This window comes from Chamaea fasciata, unplaced genomic scaffold (genome assembly GCF_029207755.1).
Source record: "Chamaea fasciata isolate MVZ Bird 193981 ecotype frontalis unplaced genomic scaffold, bChaFas1.0.hap1 SCAF_2, whole genome shotgun sequence".
Classification (NCBI taxonomy): Eukaryota; Metazoa; Chordata; class Aves; order Passeriformes; family Sylviidae; genus Chamaea; species Chamaea fasciata.
The window spans coordinates 15,296,028-15,311,402 of record NW_027094087.1 but is presented as its reverse complement, the minus strand read 5'-3'; the positions used below and the strand labels follow the sequence as shown (position 1 = coordinate 15,311,402).

General features: G+C 39.2%; 1 protein-coding gene across 6 annotated transcripts in view; it reads right to left on the bottom strand.

Moving 5' to 3' along the window:
- Positions 1-15,375, bottom strand: part of UVRAG (UV radiation resistance associated) — a 282,645-nt gene that overhangs the window by 197,695 nt on the left and 69,575 nt on the right. For all 6 annotated transcript variants that reach the window (XR_010725357.1, XM_066208721.1, XM_066208727.1 and 3 more), the window contains exon 13: positions 14,066-14,144. Coding sequence is in view for 5 of the 6 variants with exons in the window: in XM_066208721.1 (XP_066064818.1) it covers positions 14,066-14,144 (79 nt within the window). In the remaining variant the exon portion in view is untranslated. The remainder of the gene's footprint in view (positions 1-14,065; positions 14,145-15,375) is intronic.

The following is a 15,375-nucleotide window of genomic DNA, read 5'->3' as shown; positions in this document are numbered from 1 at the left end:
ACTGGAAGGTGTCTGTCCCCAGCAGTGAATCAGCTTGAATCTGAGCATCTCTACTCTACTGCCAACCAAACAGCTTCCAAGGATTTATTTCATCAACTGAACGGTTAGACTTAAAAATCATGGCCTAAAATCATGTTAGACAACAGAAAAGCTCATTGCCTTCCTAAGGGTAATTCCATAGCAAAATATTCATTTATCAAATCTACCAGTAGAGATACATCATTTGTTACCTAACTAAAATACAAACCTGCAAAAGTTCAGTTACTTTCCTATAAAGTCCATAAGAAGTACTAGGACTGCTGCAGTTGCCTCAAAAAGAAACCATTTAGTAATCTTTCTGTTTCTAGGTAATTGCAGGTTGCACCCAAGATCAAAATTAGGGGGTTTGCCACTCTGGGCCTGCCCTTAAGAAAAATACTGATATCCTGCATTTATGTGCAAGGAACAACCATCCATTTCCTATCCTAACTACTGCAGCAGTATTTAATAATAATGGTATACAAGCATATACATTTACTTCCAGCCAGAAACCACAGCATACCTGGACTCAAATATCTTTTTTTGGGGGAGGAAATGCAGAATGACTCCAGTTCTAAACTCATCTGTTCATAATTTCTCATATTGTTCCCCCAGCCATATTCATCTTTTTCTAAGCCATATGGAAACAGTCTAATAGCCAGAATATGTTATTAAAGTTCAAAATAGCAGCAACTTTAGTACATATTGTGCATAATATTCAGGTCTATACCAAAATCTGCTGTATTTTGGACTTCTCTTAGTCCCCACTGCAGGCAACTGGTTCTTGATGTTGTAGCAGCACTTGTACCTACACAATAGGTGGACTCAACCCACTATTACACTATGCAAAGTTCGTGCAATTTAAAGGTAGTCAAAAGCAATTTTGAATTATTTTCAGCTATATGATGAGTTCCTCTTGGTAGCATCAAGAATTTCAAAAGAACATCTGTTCCACAAATGTGAAAACCTACAGAGAAAAATAGAAGCAAAAGTACTGTTTCAATCAAATTTGCAGAGCTGGTCACAAGCCAAGCATTTGCACGAAAGTTGCAGGGGAACCCCGATAAAGGTGGGAAGTTGGCAAGAGCAAAAAACAGATCTGATCAATATGATTAATACTACGTTTCTACGATTAATACACTCTACATAGTTTACAGTTACAGGTAAATTCTCACTGGCACACAGCCCAGGGAAAAATGCAAACACTTATTGTTTAATAAACTCTTAAGGCAGCTACTGTGTCCACACCAATTACTATACTTGCTAACTACCATAAAATCCTCTAATCCTTGCTAACACCTTAAATCATAATTCTAACTGCACCACACTCCTGGCACTGAATTTCTATCTGCGCCACAAACTCCTACAGGCCTCAGTGCTGAGGCCCAAAGGCCTCAGCAATGCGTCCCAGTCTGGGTGATTCAACTACAGCCTATATCTCCTACATTTGCATAAAGTTTTCAGAGAATGTCAAACACTGGGACAGAAATATTAAGTTTTAGAAGTTTTAATAAAATGACATAGTTAATTGTTTTACAAGATCCTGGGTGACTTTTCAGAGTATGACAGAGCACTGGCAGGGATTCAGAGCCTGTTGCTATATAAACAACTATGGGGGATCAGTGAAATAATGCTTGCTCCTATATAAACAGTTGTGTGCATTTATACCTCTTGAGGGCAATTATAAAATTTTAGATTACTGAACTCTTAACATATTGCTTGCCTTTGTTTTATTGAATCTGGCTAGTTGTTCTAGCTCGGAACACATATGAGGGTTTACTGAAAAACCCTTAAGCTATAACATTAGTGAAACACGCAGCAATAGCTCTTTAGATAATGTACCTCCAAACTAAGCATCTAAAAATAATTTTCATTTTTCATACTTAAAAAGACTATTAGTAAGCATCAATTACAGTTTGGAAGTAAACATAAGAAAAAACCTTTTTTAAAAAAAACTTCTTTAAGATTCTTGGGGAAGTAGGAGCTAAAAAAAGAAAAATAATCACTGTGATTATAACGAGGTTTGAAGTCCTCAATCATACTTTTAGAAGGGGCAAATAGAGGACTGCCACAGCAGTGACAGCCCTCATCCAAGCAAGAGGAAGTTCTCAAACACAACAGCTATTTCAACAGATATTATGACTTATCTTCATATGTCTGCGTCCGTCTCCCAGAGTTACACCTGAAAAGCAGATGTTTATTTTGCAACTCATTCAAGAGTATTAAACTAACAAGAAAGCAAGACATCCACATCTTTGAAGAACCATATCCTTCATTAATCCATTGAACATATGCTTTCAAGTTCCTCAAGCTGACCCAGCATGCCTAAATCCTTCACTAAAACTATCTTAAAGACTCCCACCACAACTTTGATTTAGCAATAGCAAATAAGGCACACAAACAGCAATCAAAGCATGAAGAGGAGGTAACTGCATTTTATGCTGTACCTTTGAAGGGGATACTTACAATCAGTTATTTTTAAAGTATGCTTAGTCTGAAGTAACCTGATTTGTCCCACATTTACAAGGGAGATACTGATATCAGTAAGATAATTTCCTGTTATCACAAAACCCTAGAATGGTTTGGGTTAGAAAGGACTTTTAAACTCATCCAATTCTAACTGCCCTGCCATGGGCCTAGATACCTTCCACTAGACCAGATTGCTCCAAGACCTGCTCAGCCTGGCCTTGAACACTTCCAGGGGTGGGGCAGCCACAGCTTCCCTGGGAAACCTGTGCCAGGGCCTCACCACCCTCACAGGGAAGAATTTCTGCCCAATATCCCATCTAACCCTGCCCTCTGGCAGTGGGAAGCCTTTCTCCCTTGTCCTGTCCTTCCAGTCCCTCTCCTGGTCTCTTGGAGCCCCTACACGCACTGGAAGGGGCTTTAAGGTCCCCCTGGAGCATTCTCTTCTCCAGGCTGAACCCCCAGCTCTCCTAGGCTGACTCCAGAGCAAAGGAGCCTCAGCCATTGGAGCATCTCCATGGCCTCCACTGGACTCACTCTAACAGGTCCATGTCCTTCTGATGTTGAGGGCCCTTCACTCTCTCATTTTGACCTGTAACAGTGAAAACTAACATTGGAGATGCTACACAGTCCCTGGACCAAGACAGACACTAGTACAGTTCAGAAAAGTTAATCTTCACATTAGAGCAAAACATCCTCACAGAGCTCTGGCTGATTCAGTTCTCAGAAACTGCATCAAATTGAGATGCAAACTTTTTCTCACCACTGGTTCTTCCTGCCCCAAGAACAGCCTGTCTCCTTTCCTCTCCTCTCAGCCTGGAGAATTTTAATTCACTTCCATCTGTAAGGCAGGGGAAATTCATGCATGAAATCTACATACAGGAATGATTCAGAAGTGATCAGGGAAACTATATTCTCATCTGATAACAGACTTAATTCCTTTTTACCATCTTTGATTTGTCCTCGAATTACATATATTTAGCTCCTTCTTCCTCTTGCATTCACCAAAACACAAAGTCTGATCTTTATTCAAAGATAGCAGCAGCCTCAATTCTAAATGCATAGCAACTTGTACTATTCTGCCAAACATTTATTAAGCAGTTTTCTTCTAATTTTTAAAACTGCAGCAATACTTAATAGTGGATTTTGGTTTCACAGCAATAGTGTTTATTGGAGATAGACCTCAAGAAATTAAGGAAATAGGAGTATGTGTTTGAGTACATGTAGAACACACTGAAGAACTAAACATTTAGACGAGCCAAAAAGCTGCATTTCCTCAAGAACTCTCACTGATATTTATGAAATCTTTTTTGAGAGTAGACACAACACCCCTTCAGAGAGGTCTCAAACACTAGCCTTCATGGTTCCAGTCTGGTGTCCCAGTGAGGGGAACCATTATCAAAGACAGGCTGGGAGAAATACCCAATCATGTAAGTAAAGAGTTCCTGTAAAACGTAGCAGTTACTGGGCTTGTTACAAAAACCAACATATATGGGCCCACATGACCATAAAGGTACACCTCATATGCCACAACTGTTTCATAAAAGAACATTAAAAAAGGCAATTTAGAAGACAGAGCAGTTACTAGCCTCCAAAAAGCTTCCCCCACTCCCAGTGAAGCACTCAAATAACCCATGTCTACTGCAGTCTTGCTGCATTTATAGCTTGATAAAATGAAACTATAGAGCACATAACCTTTACAGGTTCAGGTCAGAGCTTCTCTAAAAGGGTTCAGTATCACTAATTGATGTTTACTGGATTATAGGAAATGGGCACACTTATTTTTTATGACTTCATTAATCCTGACCTTTTGTATCAAAAATCATTACATCAGGCACAGAACAAGAGGTCAGATGTGCAAAAGTCAAAAGGAGAAAGGTAAGTAACATTCTGTGCCTCCATTTTAAACATGATATTTTCTGTGTGTGTTTAACTCCCCAATGTAACTCTGCATACCCAAAGTTTGCTTTTTACCTATGTATCAACCTATGAATACCAGAAGGGCAATATTCTCAGGGAATACACAGGTATGTACAGAGAACTCTCCCACCTTGTCCTGGATGGAAATCAGCGAAATATCAGGGTTATAGTGCTACACACTCCTCCTCCACTTATCCATTACTTTCACATTTTAATAAATCCACACCAAAACCAGGCAATTTTCCCATATGACATCAGTCCAGCTCTACCCTGTACCTTAAGATGTTGCAGGAAAGGAACCTGCACAATTATTTCAGTGAGCAAACAATGAACTCCATTAGATATTGTAAACACAAAATCTTTCAGCTATTTGCTCTTTCATGTTGTGTCAGGAAAGCCCTTGTTTTAAAATGGGTGAAACTGAGCTGTTCATTCAACCAGGTTTGTGAACCCTGCCCTTTTAGGTAAAAAGGCTTTTGCTTCAAGAAAGCTTTACTGAAAGAGCAAGAGATTCAGCCCATGACAATGAGCTTAAATGGAACAAGGATTTGGGGATTCTCTGCTCCCAGCCACATCTTGCACTTCAGCTGAACTGCTTTCCAGGTATCTATTACGTTACTGTCAGTGAACAAAGCAGAGTGACTTCTAAAAATAGATTAGATTGTGAACCAAATGGGAAGCCCTCTCACTTGAGGAGTACAGAATGAACAGTTTAACTGGTGAAAGACTTGCTTCCTATCAGGGTAACATCAGCATTCAGTGAACTCCACTTGGCACTAAGACACACCAACACAGGAAACGGTTTCCGATATGATGGATGATATTTCAAACTTTAAAGCTGAGGTCAGAGAGCATTAAACCAAGGACACTTCAGCACTGGTCTTCCTGAAAACATCAAGCATATGTTTTCAGGTAAATTGAAGCAGAGCTTGTTTTTTTCCTAATTACACAATATCAACTTCACAAATATTCACATGAATTACACACATGTCCAGCAAAGAGAGATGCAATAAAGCCTTTAGTATTTCCAGTCCCTTGAAAAACAAAATACTTTAAAGCTCTGGATTTCCAAACATTCTGGACTGACCAAAAAGTGAATGAGTCCATACATACCAGACACTTCTATTCTATTTTTTGAGAAACAAATGGAATAAAATCCTAAACTTCAATCACAGTACATAAAAAACCTGAAAGGCATTTATGGATGAAGAATGAAGTAGCTGACATACCAAAAGCTTTCAAAACAGGTTTTGTGCCCTGATGTGTCAAATCTTATGCACAGAAGTATGACACAAATCCTGACCCAAGGAGTACAAAACACACATATTAAACTACACAATGGAAGAACAAAGAATGTGGAGGGAGAAGTGAAAATAATGGAAACAAAGAAAAAAAATCTAAACCCCACAAGTCACAGCTTGTCACTTGCTTGCAAATAAAAGATAACAAGAATTTTTATGCATTAAAGCAAGCGAAATTTCAAGAAATTAGATGCCTTTTCCCATAATTTCTTTTACCCATTAGGAAATGGGCCACTTGGCAGAAAGAGAGAAGGCTCCAAATGAAGAAATAGGCTTACAAAGCAGGACTTGGAATTCCATAGATGTGAACACTTTATATTTGAATGTCCAGCTTTGCCTCCAGTGCACACAACCCTACTTGTTAAGTAAAACTATACACTGCAGCTCTTTCCTACACTGATACATTGTGCCAGGGCTTGGTAATAGACTTCCCATTTCCCTATCTCTTTCAATTTTATAACATAGAAGTTATATACAGTACAAAGCAGCTGAAGCTGGCAAACAACGTGTTTATGTCAGATTAACTATATCAGGAATCTATTTGCCTTTTGATTACTCAATTTTGATTCTATTTTAAAAACATACTCATTTTTTTTGGAAACTTTGCAGTCTGAAGAGCTAATGCACAGAGATGATGACAGCTACACAGTACAAATCATTCACTTCTAACCTCCCTGCCACGGGCCTAGATACCTTCCACTAGACCAGATTGCTCCAAGACCTGCTCAGCCTGGCCTTGAACACTTCCAGGGGTGGGGCAGCCACAGCTTCCCTGGGAAACCTGTGCCAGGGCCTCACCACCCTCACAGGGAAGAATTTCTGCCTAATATCCAATCTGACCCTGCCCTCTGGCAGTGGGAAGCTCTTCTCCCTTGTCCTGTCACTCCTTTGGCTCTTCTCCAAAGTCCTTCTTCAGCTGTCTTGGAGCCCTTTTAGGCACTGGAAGGGGCTCTGAGGTCTTCCTAAAGCCGTCTCTTCTCCAGGCTGAAAAACCCAAGCTCTCCCAGCCTGTCCACACATGGGAAGTGCTTCATCCCTCCAGTCACCCAACCACACTGGTCATCCCACCAGAGCTGCAGGAGCCTCCAGCATCACCTGGGCTTAGGCTGCAGGTGCCGGGATCTGTATGGGTTGAACGGCCAAGATATGCTCCTTCACAGAGCAAGTTAATATTGGCCTTTGCCTGTGAACAAGGATAAGCATGCTTTCAGCTGAATGAAAGCCGGGACTTGAGTTACAGCTAATCCAATCTCATTTCAACCTATTTTGTCTTGGCATGGACAGTAGGAAAGGAAAAAAAGAAAGTTTTTTCAAAAAGTTTGCAAAAAATGTATATAAATTCCCCAATTCTAAATGATCTGGCTAAGTATCAGCTCACTGTAACCCTAGAAAAGTTTCAGGAATGAAACATCTCCCAAGGACTTTTGAGCCTACACAGCAGGAGAAGGTACTCTGTGGTTTTTCAGGTGCAGTCCCTTCCTCTTAACATTGAAATAAAAGCTTGAACCTTCAAGGACTAGACCCTGGCTTCAACCTGTGCTCTTTCAAGAACACTCTTCCGAATGTAGCTGAATTGGTCTTGGATTCAGATGGTGTATTCTTTCTGAACTGTATGTTTTATGATCTTAGTTTAGAGGCCTTATAAAAGATGTAGTGCGCAAGTCACAGTATCCTACACTCAAAGGGCCATAATTACTGCATATACACCACTACTCATAGAACTTTTAAAGACATTTCTGCTCCTTAGTGTTTACTGCCAAAACAAATTTCTAGGCCTAACATTTCTGCTGTTCAACTTCCCATGGAAAAGTTTATTAGTTTCTATTATAGGGCTGATTTTCTCTCATGTTTTATAGTCTCACAGAGCCAGAAACTGAACCTCTTGCCTCATTTCATGTTCAACAGCTGAGTTTCAGTTCAGTCTCTTACATACAGCACTAGTACATAAGCATTCAACTTTAATTCCATGCAGGTATTAGGAAGACGGCACTTTAACTACTCCTACAATATACCAAGTATTTTGCTTTTCTTCTATGGTTCTGTGAATGTTACTTACTTTGTGCATTAGACAAGCAACTCACCCACAAAGCAGCATTCCCTGGAAAGCAGCACTGGCTGCTCAGCTTCTCAAGCAGATTACACAAAGTACACAAATACCACCTGCCACCATGTGGACACAGTGGCCATGGACACACAAGAGGAGGGCTAGACATCAGTTACTTCCCTGGATCTGTACTCTATTGATGAGAAAAAGAACCTTGGGGAAGCTGACAACAGAGTGATTTTTTTTTTTTTTTCATATTAAATAGCAAAGTTCATGTGTTGCTAATGACTGTCAGATGAAAGAACTATTCTTTGGCCAGGGCTGAGCAAGTCATGCCATTGCAAATAGGAATATCAGTCTAACCTAACTCAATAGCAGTCTGACAAAACAAATGCAGATAAGAAGCCTTCCCCGTGAAATGATCCTGAGCACGACAATCAGGCTGAACAGAAGAAAAAATAACTTTACCTCATACAGTTAACAAATTTCACAGGTTTCACTAAACCTGGAAGTGATGCCTGGAAGGTGATGCTGTCTGACACCATACGCAGAGACCCCGCAAACAAACACCAGTTATGAACTTCTTACCCGGGCAGACAGGGATAGGAAAAGGGGAAGAGATTTAAACTAAAAGAGGGCAGATTTAGATTAGATACTAGAAAGAAATTCTTTACTCAGAAGGTGGTGAGGCCCTGGCACAGGTTGCCCAGAGAAGCTGGGGCTGATCCATCCCTGGAAGTGTGCAAGGCCAGGTTGGAAAGGTGTTGGAACAACCTAGTCTAGGGTTGGTGTAGGGCAGGTGTTGGTCTAGGGAACAAGATGGTCTTCAAGTTACCTACCAACCCAAATTGTTGTATGATTCTATGAACTGAGGTAAGAGTAGATACATTCACTCATTGGGTTGGCTATAGGAAAACGAAGAGTTGTAAAATGTTCCAAATTCTTTGACACCTGGTTTTGCAAGTCTACTTTTCAAGAGCCAGTAATTTAGACAAGGCCAGAACACCTCCGTTCCTGAGGCCATGTCCAACAAAGCCAGATGGAAATGGTGACCAAGGTCATAGCAAAAGAATAAAAGGAGTGTCACAACAGTCATACAGCTGCCTTCTGGTTCTGTGGTAAAGCTGAGGTAAGACTTAGAACAAGAAATCCAGAAGATCAAACCCAAATTTATTTGATGTCCTTCAGCGGCTGACTGAAATAGCAAATCATTTGACACTTAAGAGTGTAAATAATTTAAGTGTGACATGCAAGAAAACAGCTGCAGTAAATTTCCTTCTTACTGGTACCTAAAGAAAACAGCTTTACAGCTCTATTGAAATTATGTCCTCTACAAGCAATCTTGGAACTGGACAAGGAATAATGCCTGTCAAGTATCATGCAAAAGACAACCTCTTAAACACCTAAAGAAATTGTAGCTTTGATGAACAAGATGAACATGCCCTCCTCAACATCATAAATGCATGCATTAGACATAATGGCCAATACAGGACAGAAATCATTTAATACAGAATCACAGAATTGTTGGGGCTGGAAGGGACCTTCAAGCCATCTCATTCCAACCCCCTGCCATGGGCAAGGACACCTTCCACTAGACCAGCCTGCTCCAAGCCCCATCCAACCTGATCTTGGGTACTTCCAGGGATGGGCAGCTACAGCTTCTCTGAGCAACCTGTGCCAGGGCCTCACCACCCTCATCTTTCTGGGTATACAATTTTGGTGAGTTGTTCTCCCACAGTAACACTGTGTTTTCACTGGGGACTCACTCACCTCAAGGAGAATGGTCACTAAATTAAGATCAACTCATCATATGTAATGAAGAACCTACACTGAAGTCAGGCTAATGCAATTAAGGCTCTGGGAACGAAGGAAAGAGACAGAAAAACAGCCAGTAAAGCAGCAATAAAGATGCTTTCTTTCTACAGGCCTGTGACTCAAAACTCAAAGCCACTGCACTCTCAATACCCCCCACTCCAAAGTTAAAAAATATTAATTAAATAATTGAGATGAAAAAACCTAGAATAGCAAGACCACAGCTCAAGCACTTGTAAGAGCTCAGTTCTACAAGGTCTATTGTCTGTGCCCCAGCAGAACTGGATGCCATCCACACTGTATGTTCGGAACAAAGAGAACTCTGAGAGATGCCATTTTGACCCTGTTCTGTGTCCACTTACCACCCACAAAAAGCCGCACCACGCTTCAGGGATTTCCTAATATGCACCCACCATAACAAGAAGTTTTCATGCTGTAATGTCAATTACTCCACTGTGAATACCAGGAAGAGAGTTCACTTCTTTCTCTTACTAAAGCCTCAGCTTCCTCTGATACTCCATACACATCCCCAACTTAGGAGCTACAGAGTTTATGGGGCTAGTACTCGCCGAATTCTCCCCCACTGTCAAATGCTTTGGAGAGCTGTGCAATTAACTCCCATTTTTAGCAACTCTATTGTACTTCACCTTTGACAATGATAGTGAATTTTTTGATAGGTATTATTTGACATAAATGACTAATCTCTCTTTGAAAAAAACCCCCACATTTTCATGCTAGTGAGAGTCAAACAGCTGAAATCTTAACTGGTAATTTACAGCCTTAGATAATGTTGTCCAACTCAAAAAGCTCCACTGTGAACTTTGCGAGGGTTTCAATTTTACAAACAGAAAATATGGGTATTGAAATAATTTGTGCTCACGTACAGATGGAAGTTATTATGAACTCTCAGAATTAACACACATTGTTTCAGCTTTGGAATGTAACAGCAAAGCAAGTTTCTTCAAAAAATATTCTACCAAGCCAGCACTAAGATGTTTCTAATTCCAGTTGAATTCTCCAGAGTGCAAGATGTGGTTTCCAGTGTTATTATCCTGCTGTTTTACAAAACAGTACCACTTTATCTCTAGAAGAGTTTTTATGTCAGTAATTTTATTTAATATCAACCCCGTCTCACTTCTTCCATACTCACATTTCTCCTTGCTGCCAGAATACCAGGTAATTGTAAAAGGAAAAAAAAAAATTATATATATATATAAAAATCTGTGAAACCAGGGAAGCTTATACAAATAATTTCAAAACATTTAAGTTGATGGAGTTTTTCCGGGCTTTTTGTCACAGTGTTCAAAACTGGAATGAATGATTGAAGTGAGATGACAGAGATCCAGGCTCTTGTTTTCATGCTCCAGTGAAGTCACCGCTATTCTTCCCAGGCACCCCCAACCTTCCCACAGCACACAGAGGGAATTAAGCAACTGATTTACATTTATTCCTGACAAAGAGGACTGATTCTCTGAATTAAGGTAAACACCTTTGGGTGATGGTCTGGAGATAAAGGAGAAGCAGCTGCTCATTCTCTGTCCAAACCTAATTTTTCACACATTCACAAGAACTAAGCATATCTGGATACTTCTCTGAAAGCAGCCATAAGGTCTGCTAAAAGCTACGTAAATACAACAGTTTCAGCATCCCAAGGAACACACAAAGGATTCAGACAATCTTGGGTTTTTAGGTCAAGTCAGCTCCAGAGCGCAGAGGTTTTGTGATGCATTTCTGCACATTATCTACCTGCTCTGCTTTCATAATGGAATTTCCCCTTGGCAGAACTATAAAAAGCAGCAATATTTGACAAAGAACATCAAAACAAAGGTGACTACAACAGTTTATGTGGACATCAGTAACACTTACATGATTAAATAAGTAGTAGAAGCACCCCCAGAAATTCCAATTTACTTTTATTATGTTTTTATATCCAAAAGCATAAAATCTCAAGCATTAACATCTGAACCACTAGTGTTGTATTAACCACTTTGAAGTTCGGCCATTGACCAGCTTGCACCAGCACCAATGACCCCAAGTAGAGCTGGAAACTTTTTTTATACTAATGAATACTTACAGCTTTCATTTACTTTTATAAGTTTAAACACATGCCAGTGATTTCGGAAATCAACTGCAAGAAATTGAAAGGCAAACATGGGTGAGTGACTGTGTGTTCAACCACCCAGAGTCCTTCAGAAACAGGACAAGAAGTCAGAATGACAGGTTTCAGTAGGTCCAAGAGTGGTAGCAACTCAGAGGTGACAAGTCAAAGAGATAAACAGGTAAATAAGTGAAGTGGTGACTGTTCCTACAAAAAAATACTACAGGCACAAGTGTCAAGTAACCCAAACTACATTAACAGAAAAGACAACCACCCTGGGCTCAATAAAGAATTCAGTATTTTGATGGAAACAACAATAGAGCTTCTTGCTTGCATCACATAACTGAATGGCAAACTCCAGAATAAGGTAAAAACAAGGAAGGGCCGAAAGGCAAAGCAAGCAGCATCACAACTCACAAGCTACAGAATGAACTAGTGTAAGTAGAATGAACTAGGAAGCAGAGATTAAGGAAAGCACAGATTTGATAGCAATGAAGAGAGAGATCTATCAAAGCATTTGAGGGGAAGATTAATCCCTTTTTCTCATTAATCTTCCCTCTGGAGGTCAAGTGTGAACAGCTGGCCGCCATTACTAATACCACCAACAAGGAGGTACAGTATAAGACACATTAACAGCTTGGCTAAGCGAATTTCCAAGATTAGTAGAACTTGATTAACTTTGTCTTAAGATATTTTAGCGTTTAAGTAATTTCAAAGGTTATTGTCCAAAATACACTACGTATGGGCAAATCTGGAAAATGGTAAGTGCAATCCAAGCTTAAAAAACAAAACCACAGAAACTTTACCTCAATTTGGGGCAAGGAACAGCAAAAAAGTGATGGAAGAGAAAACTGGAAAAACAAACATGACTGGTAGAAACTAAGCATAAAAAGGTCAGATTTTCAAGAATAAAACTGTAAGACTAATATAATTTCAAATAATTTTAAACACGTTAGAAACAGAAATGTCATATTTCTGTTGGAATTTAAATTTCTTGGTATTTTCTGGTATAATATGCTCACAAGCATCCTGGGGAAATGGGATGCTGATGAAGTATGAGTGAATACAGAGAAAGTACTCTTTGGGTGTAATAAAGAATGGTTTATGGCTACAACTGAAGTGCTGGCAAAATGGGATTTCACCTATAATAACAGAACCACAGTTCTATCCAATATTTTAATTAGGTAATCTGGATAGGGCATAGGCTCAGATGTAGCCAGCATAAAGCTGAGACTGAGTTCTCAACCTCTGGTTTTATGCTACCATAAAGCAGAAATATGATTAAGAACAAAAAAGTTCATCTTTAAGAATGCATTCAAGGTACAGCATGTAAAATGTGAATTAAACAAGTCACCTGCCCAAACTCAAAATGGACTGTTTTGTTGCTGTGCAGAAGATACTTGGGGCTGTTGGTTGCACAGAATCATAAGGTTTACGCTGCTAAGCTTTTAAGTGTACAAATCTACTAGAAGCCAGTGAACTGGAAATAAAAAGACAAGACTTGGGAAGCATTTCTCCCATCCTACTCAATGTTTTGAAAGTGACAGTAGCTCACTGTATCCAGCTTTGAGCATTGCATTTCAAGGAAAATGGATTCAGATGGAGAATTTCAGACAAGAGAAGTGCTAGAAAGTGGCTTTTTAATGCATAAAAGTTTGCAAAGAGGAAGAGACTTAAATGGATCAGATTACTATAATACATAAACAGAGGCAAGACAGGTTTGGACTCAATATCAGAAATTAGATGTTTTTAGTGGCCAAGACAGTCAAGCATTGGAACTAAGCAGTTCTTGCATCAAACACATTTCTTCACAGAACATCACCAGGAACAGCATAAGAGCAGCTGATCCTGCCCTAGGATCACATACCAGTTGAAACAGCCAGGCCTCTTTCAGACCAGCTTTCTTAACATTCTCTGAATTCCACACCAAATGTGTTAGCTTCAGGTATTACTGTCATCTCAAATACAAGTTTGCAAAGTCTCTTGCATTTTTCAGAGTAAGGGATGTTTTTTTAAAATACATTAAAAACAAGGAAGTAAGGCTGATTAGAGGACTTTTTAAATAAAAGTCACACATTTGCAATACTTCATATTTTCCACATATTGTATTTTCTTACAAGTTTTCAAAACAGTGTGAAGTTTATAGAATGTACTATTTGAAAATGAGAAAGTTCATTATTGCCTGGCAAGTCCTTCTCTAAGCACCACAGAAGAAAATCTCAAGCACAAAGCTGTAAGGTAAGTAAAAATTATGTTTTCAAGGACATTTTTCCTAGTTCATAGGTTTTCACCACAGAGAGCAGCATCACAAGACAGCACATGCACACTCACATCATATTTACATCAAGCAGAGAATAGATATAAATAATAATAATAATAATAATAAATAATCTCAAGTGTACCAACCTGCGCTATATTTTTGTTGAGAAGATAAACTCCATATTCAAACTGAAGCTTCTCCCCTCCTTTTGCATATAAAGGAAATCTGATGGGGAAAAAAAAGGGAGGGGGGAATGGAAAGTATTTAAGGTGAAATTATCCAGATGCTCATGTAAACTTCAAAAAGCCCCAGATTCCTTTTCTGAGAAGGTAAAGATTTTTAAAGCTTCCCTTGCTGACTTCTCCCAGGAACCCCTTCATAGGATGTATTTACGAACCCTCTGCAACTCCAGTTTAAATCAGCATTTAAAAATTGATGTCAAAACTCAACTATGGAATTCCATCTTTAAAGTATTTCAGGTCTTTAAAAGACACTTTATGATTATCCCAGAGCTGCAACATCCCTCTCACCAAAGTGTAATTTCAGAAGCCCACAGCACAATTCCAGATCCCACATTATCCCTCAGCATTCAGCCAATCACACTTGGTTAGCTCATTCTCAAACAGAAATAATCTTTTTTAAAAGGTGTTTTCTTCTGATGATTATCCTGTAAAAGCCCTTTACACAGAGAAGAAATCTGCAGGCTCACTTACCAGAATAACATTCAGAATAGAAGTGATTCCTTTCAACAAACTTCACACATGCACCAAAGGCTTGAGTCACAGCATCACAGGTCACTATATCCCTTGCAAACATTTTACTACTGAACTTTATTTTTCCTACATAATAAATATTGCTCATCATTTTAAATACTCAGATGTACCAAACAGCTTATAAGAACATAGCATGGCACTGCTGCATGAGACAAGAGAACTAAAACATTAGTCCCTTAAATACTGAAACACTTTGACAGTTTCTGCATTAAAGAATATAATTTTATTCATCTACTTAAAGAATATCTGTCTAAGTGAAACAGTTCTTAAACAGCTTTAACAGCTGTTTTCTACACTGTACTTGTAAGGATTGTCTTTTGACTGCTCAGCACCAGAAGTTATGAGGTCATCATGGTCAATTCAGCAATCTTAGTACAAATTAAAATTTATTTTTATGGGAACTACAGCATGAATCAAGCTTTTGCCTTTTCACAAACCACGTCCTGCAACTGCTAATCAAGATGCTGAATCAATTATCCACATAAGCCCCATACTGCAGCAGAACCCAAAGTCTCTCTAAAATATAAGATAACAAATACAGGAGATCAATATCTACTAGAAACAACACACATCCTGGAGAGGTGATTAGCCAAAGTGAATTTTATCATCCATCAACCCCATAGTAGAGTATATCTGTAATTTTAAGAATTATATAGTGCCATTAAAGCTAAAGGTTAACAGGT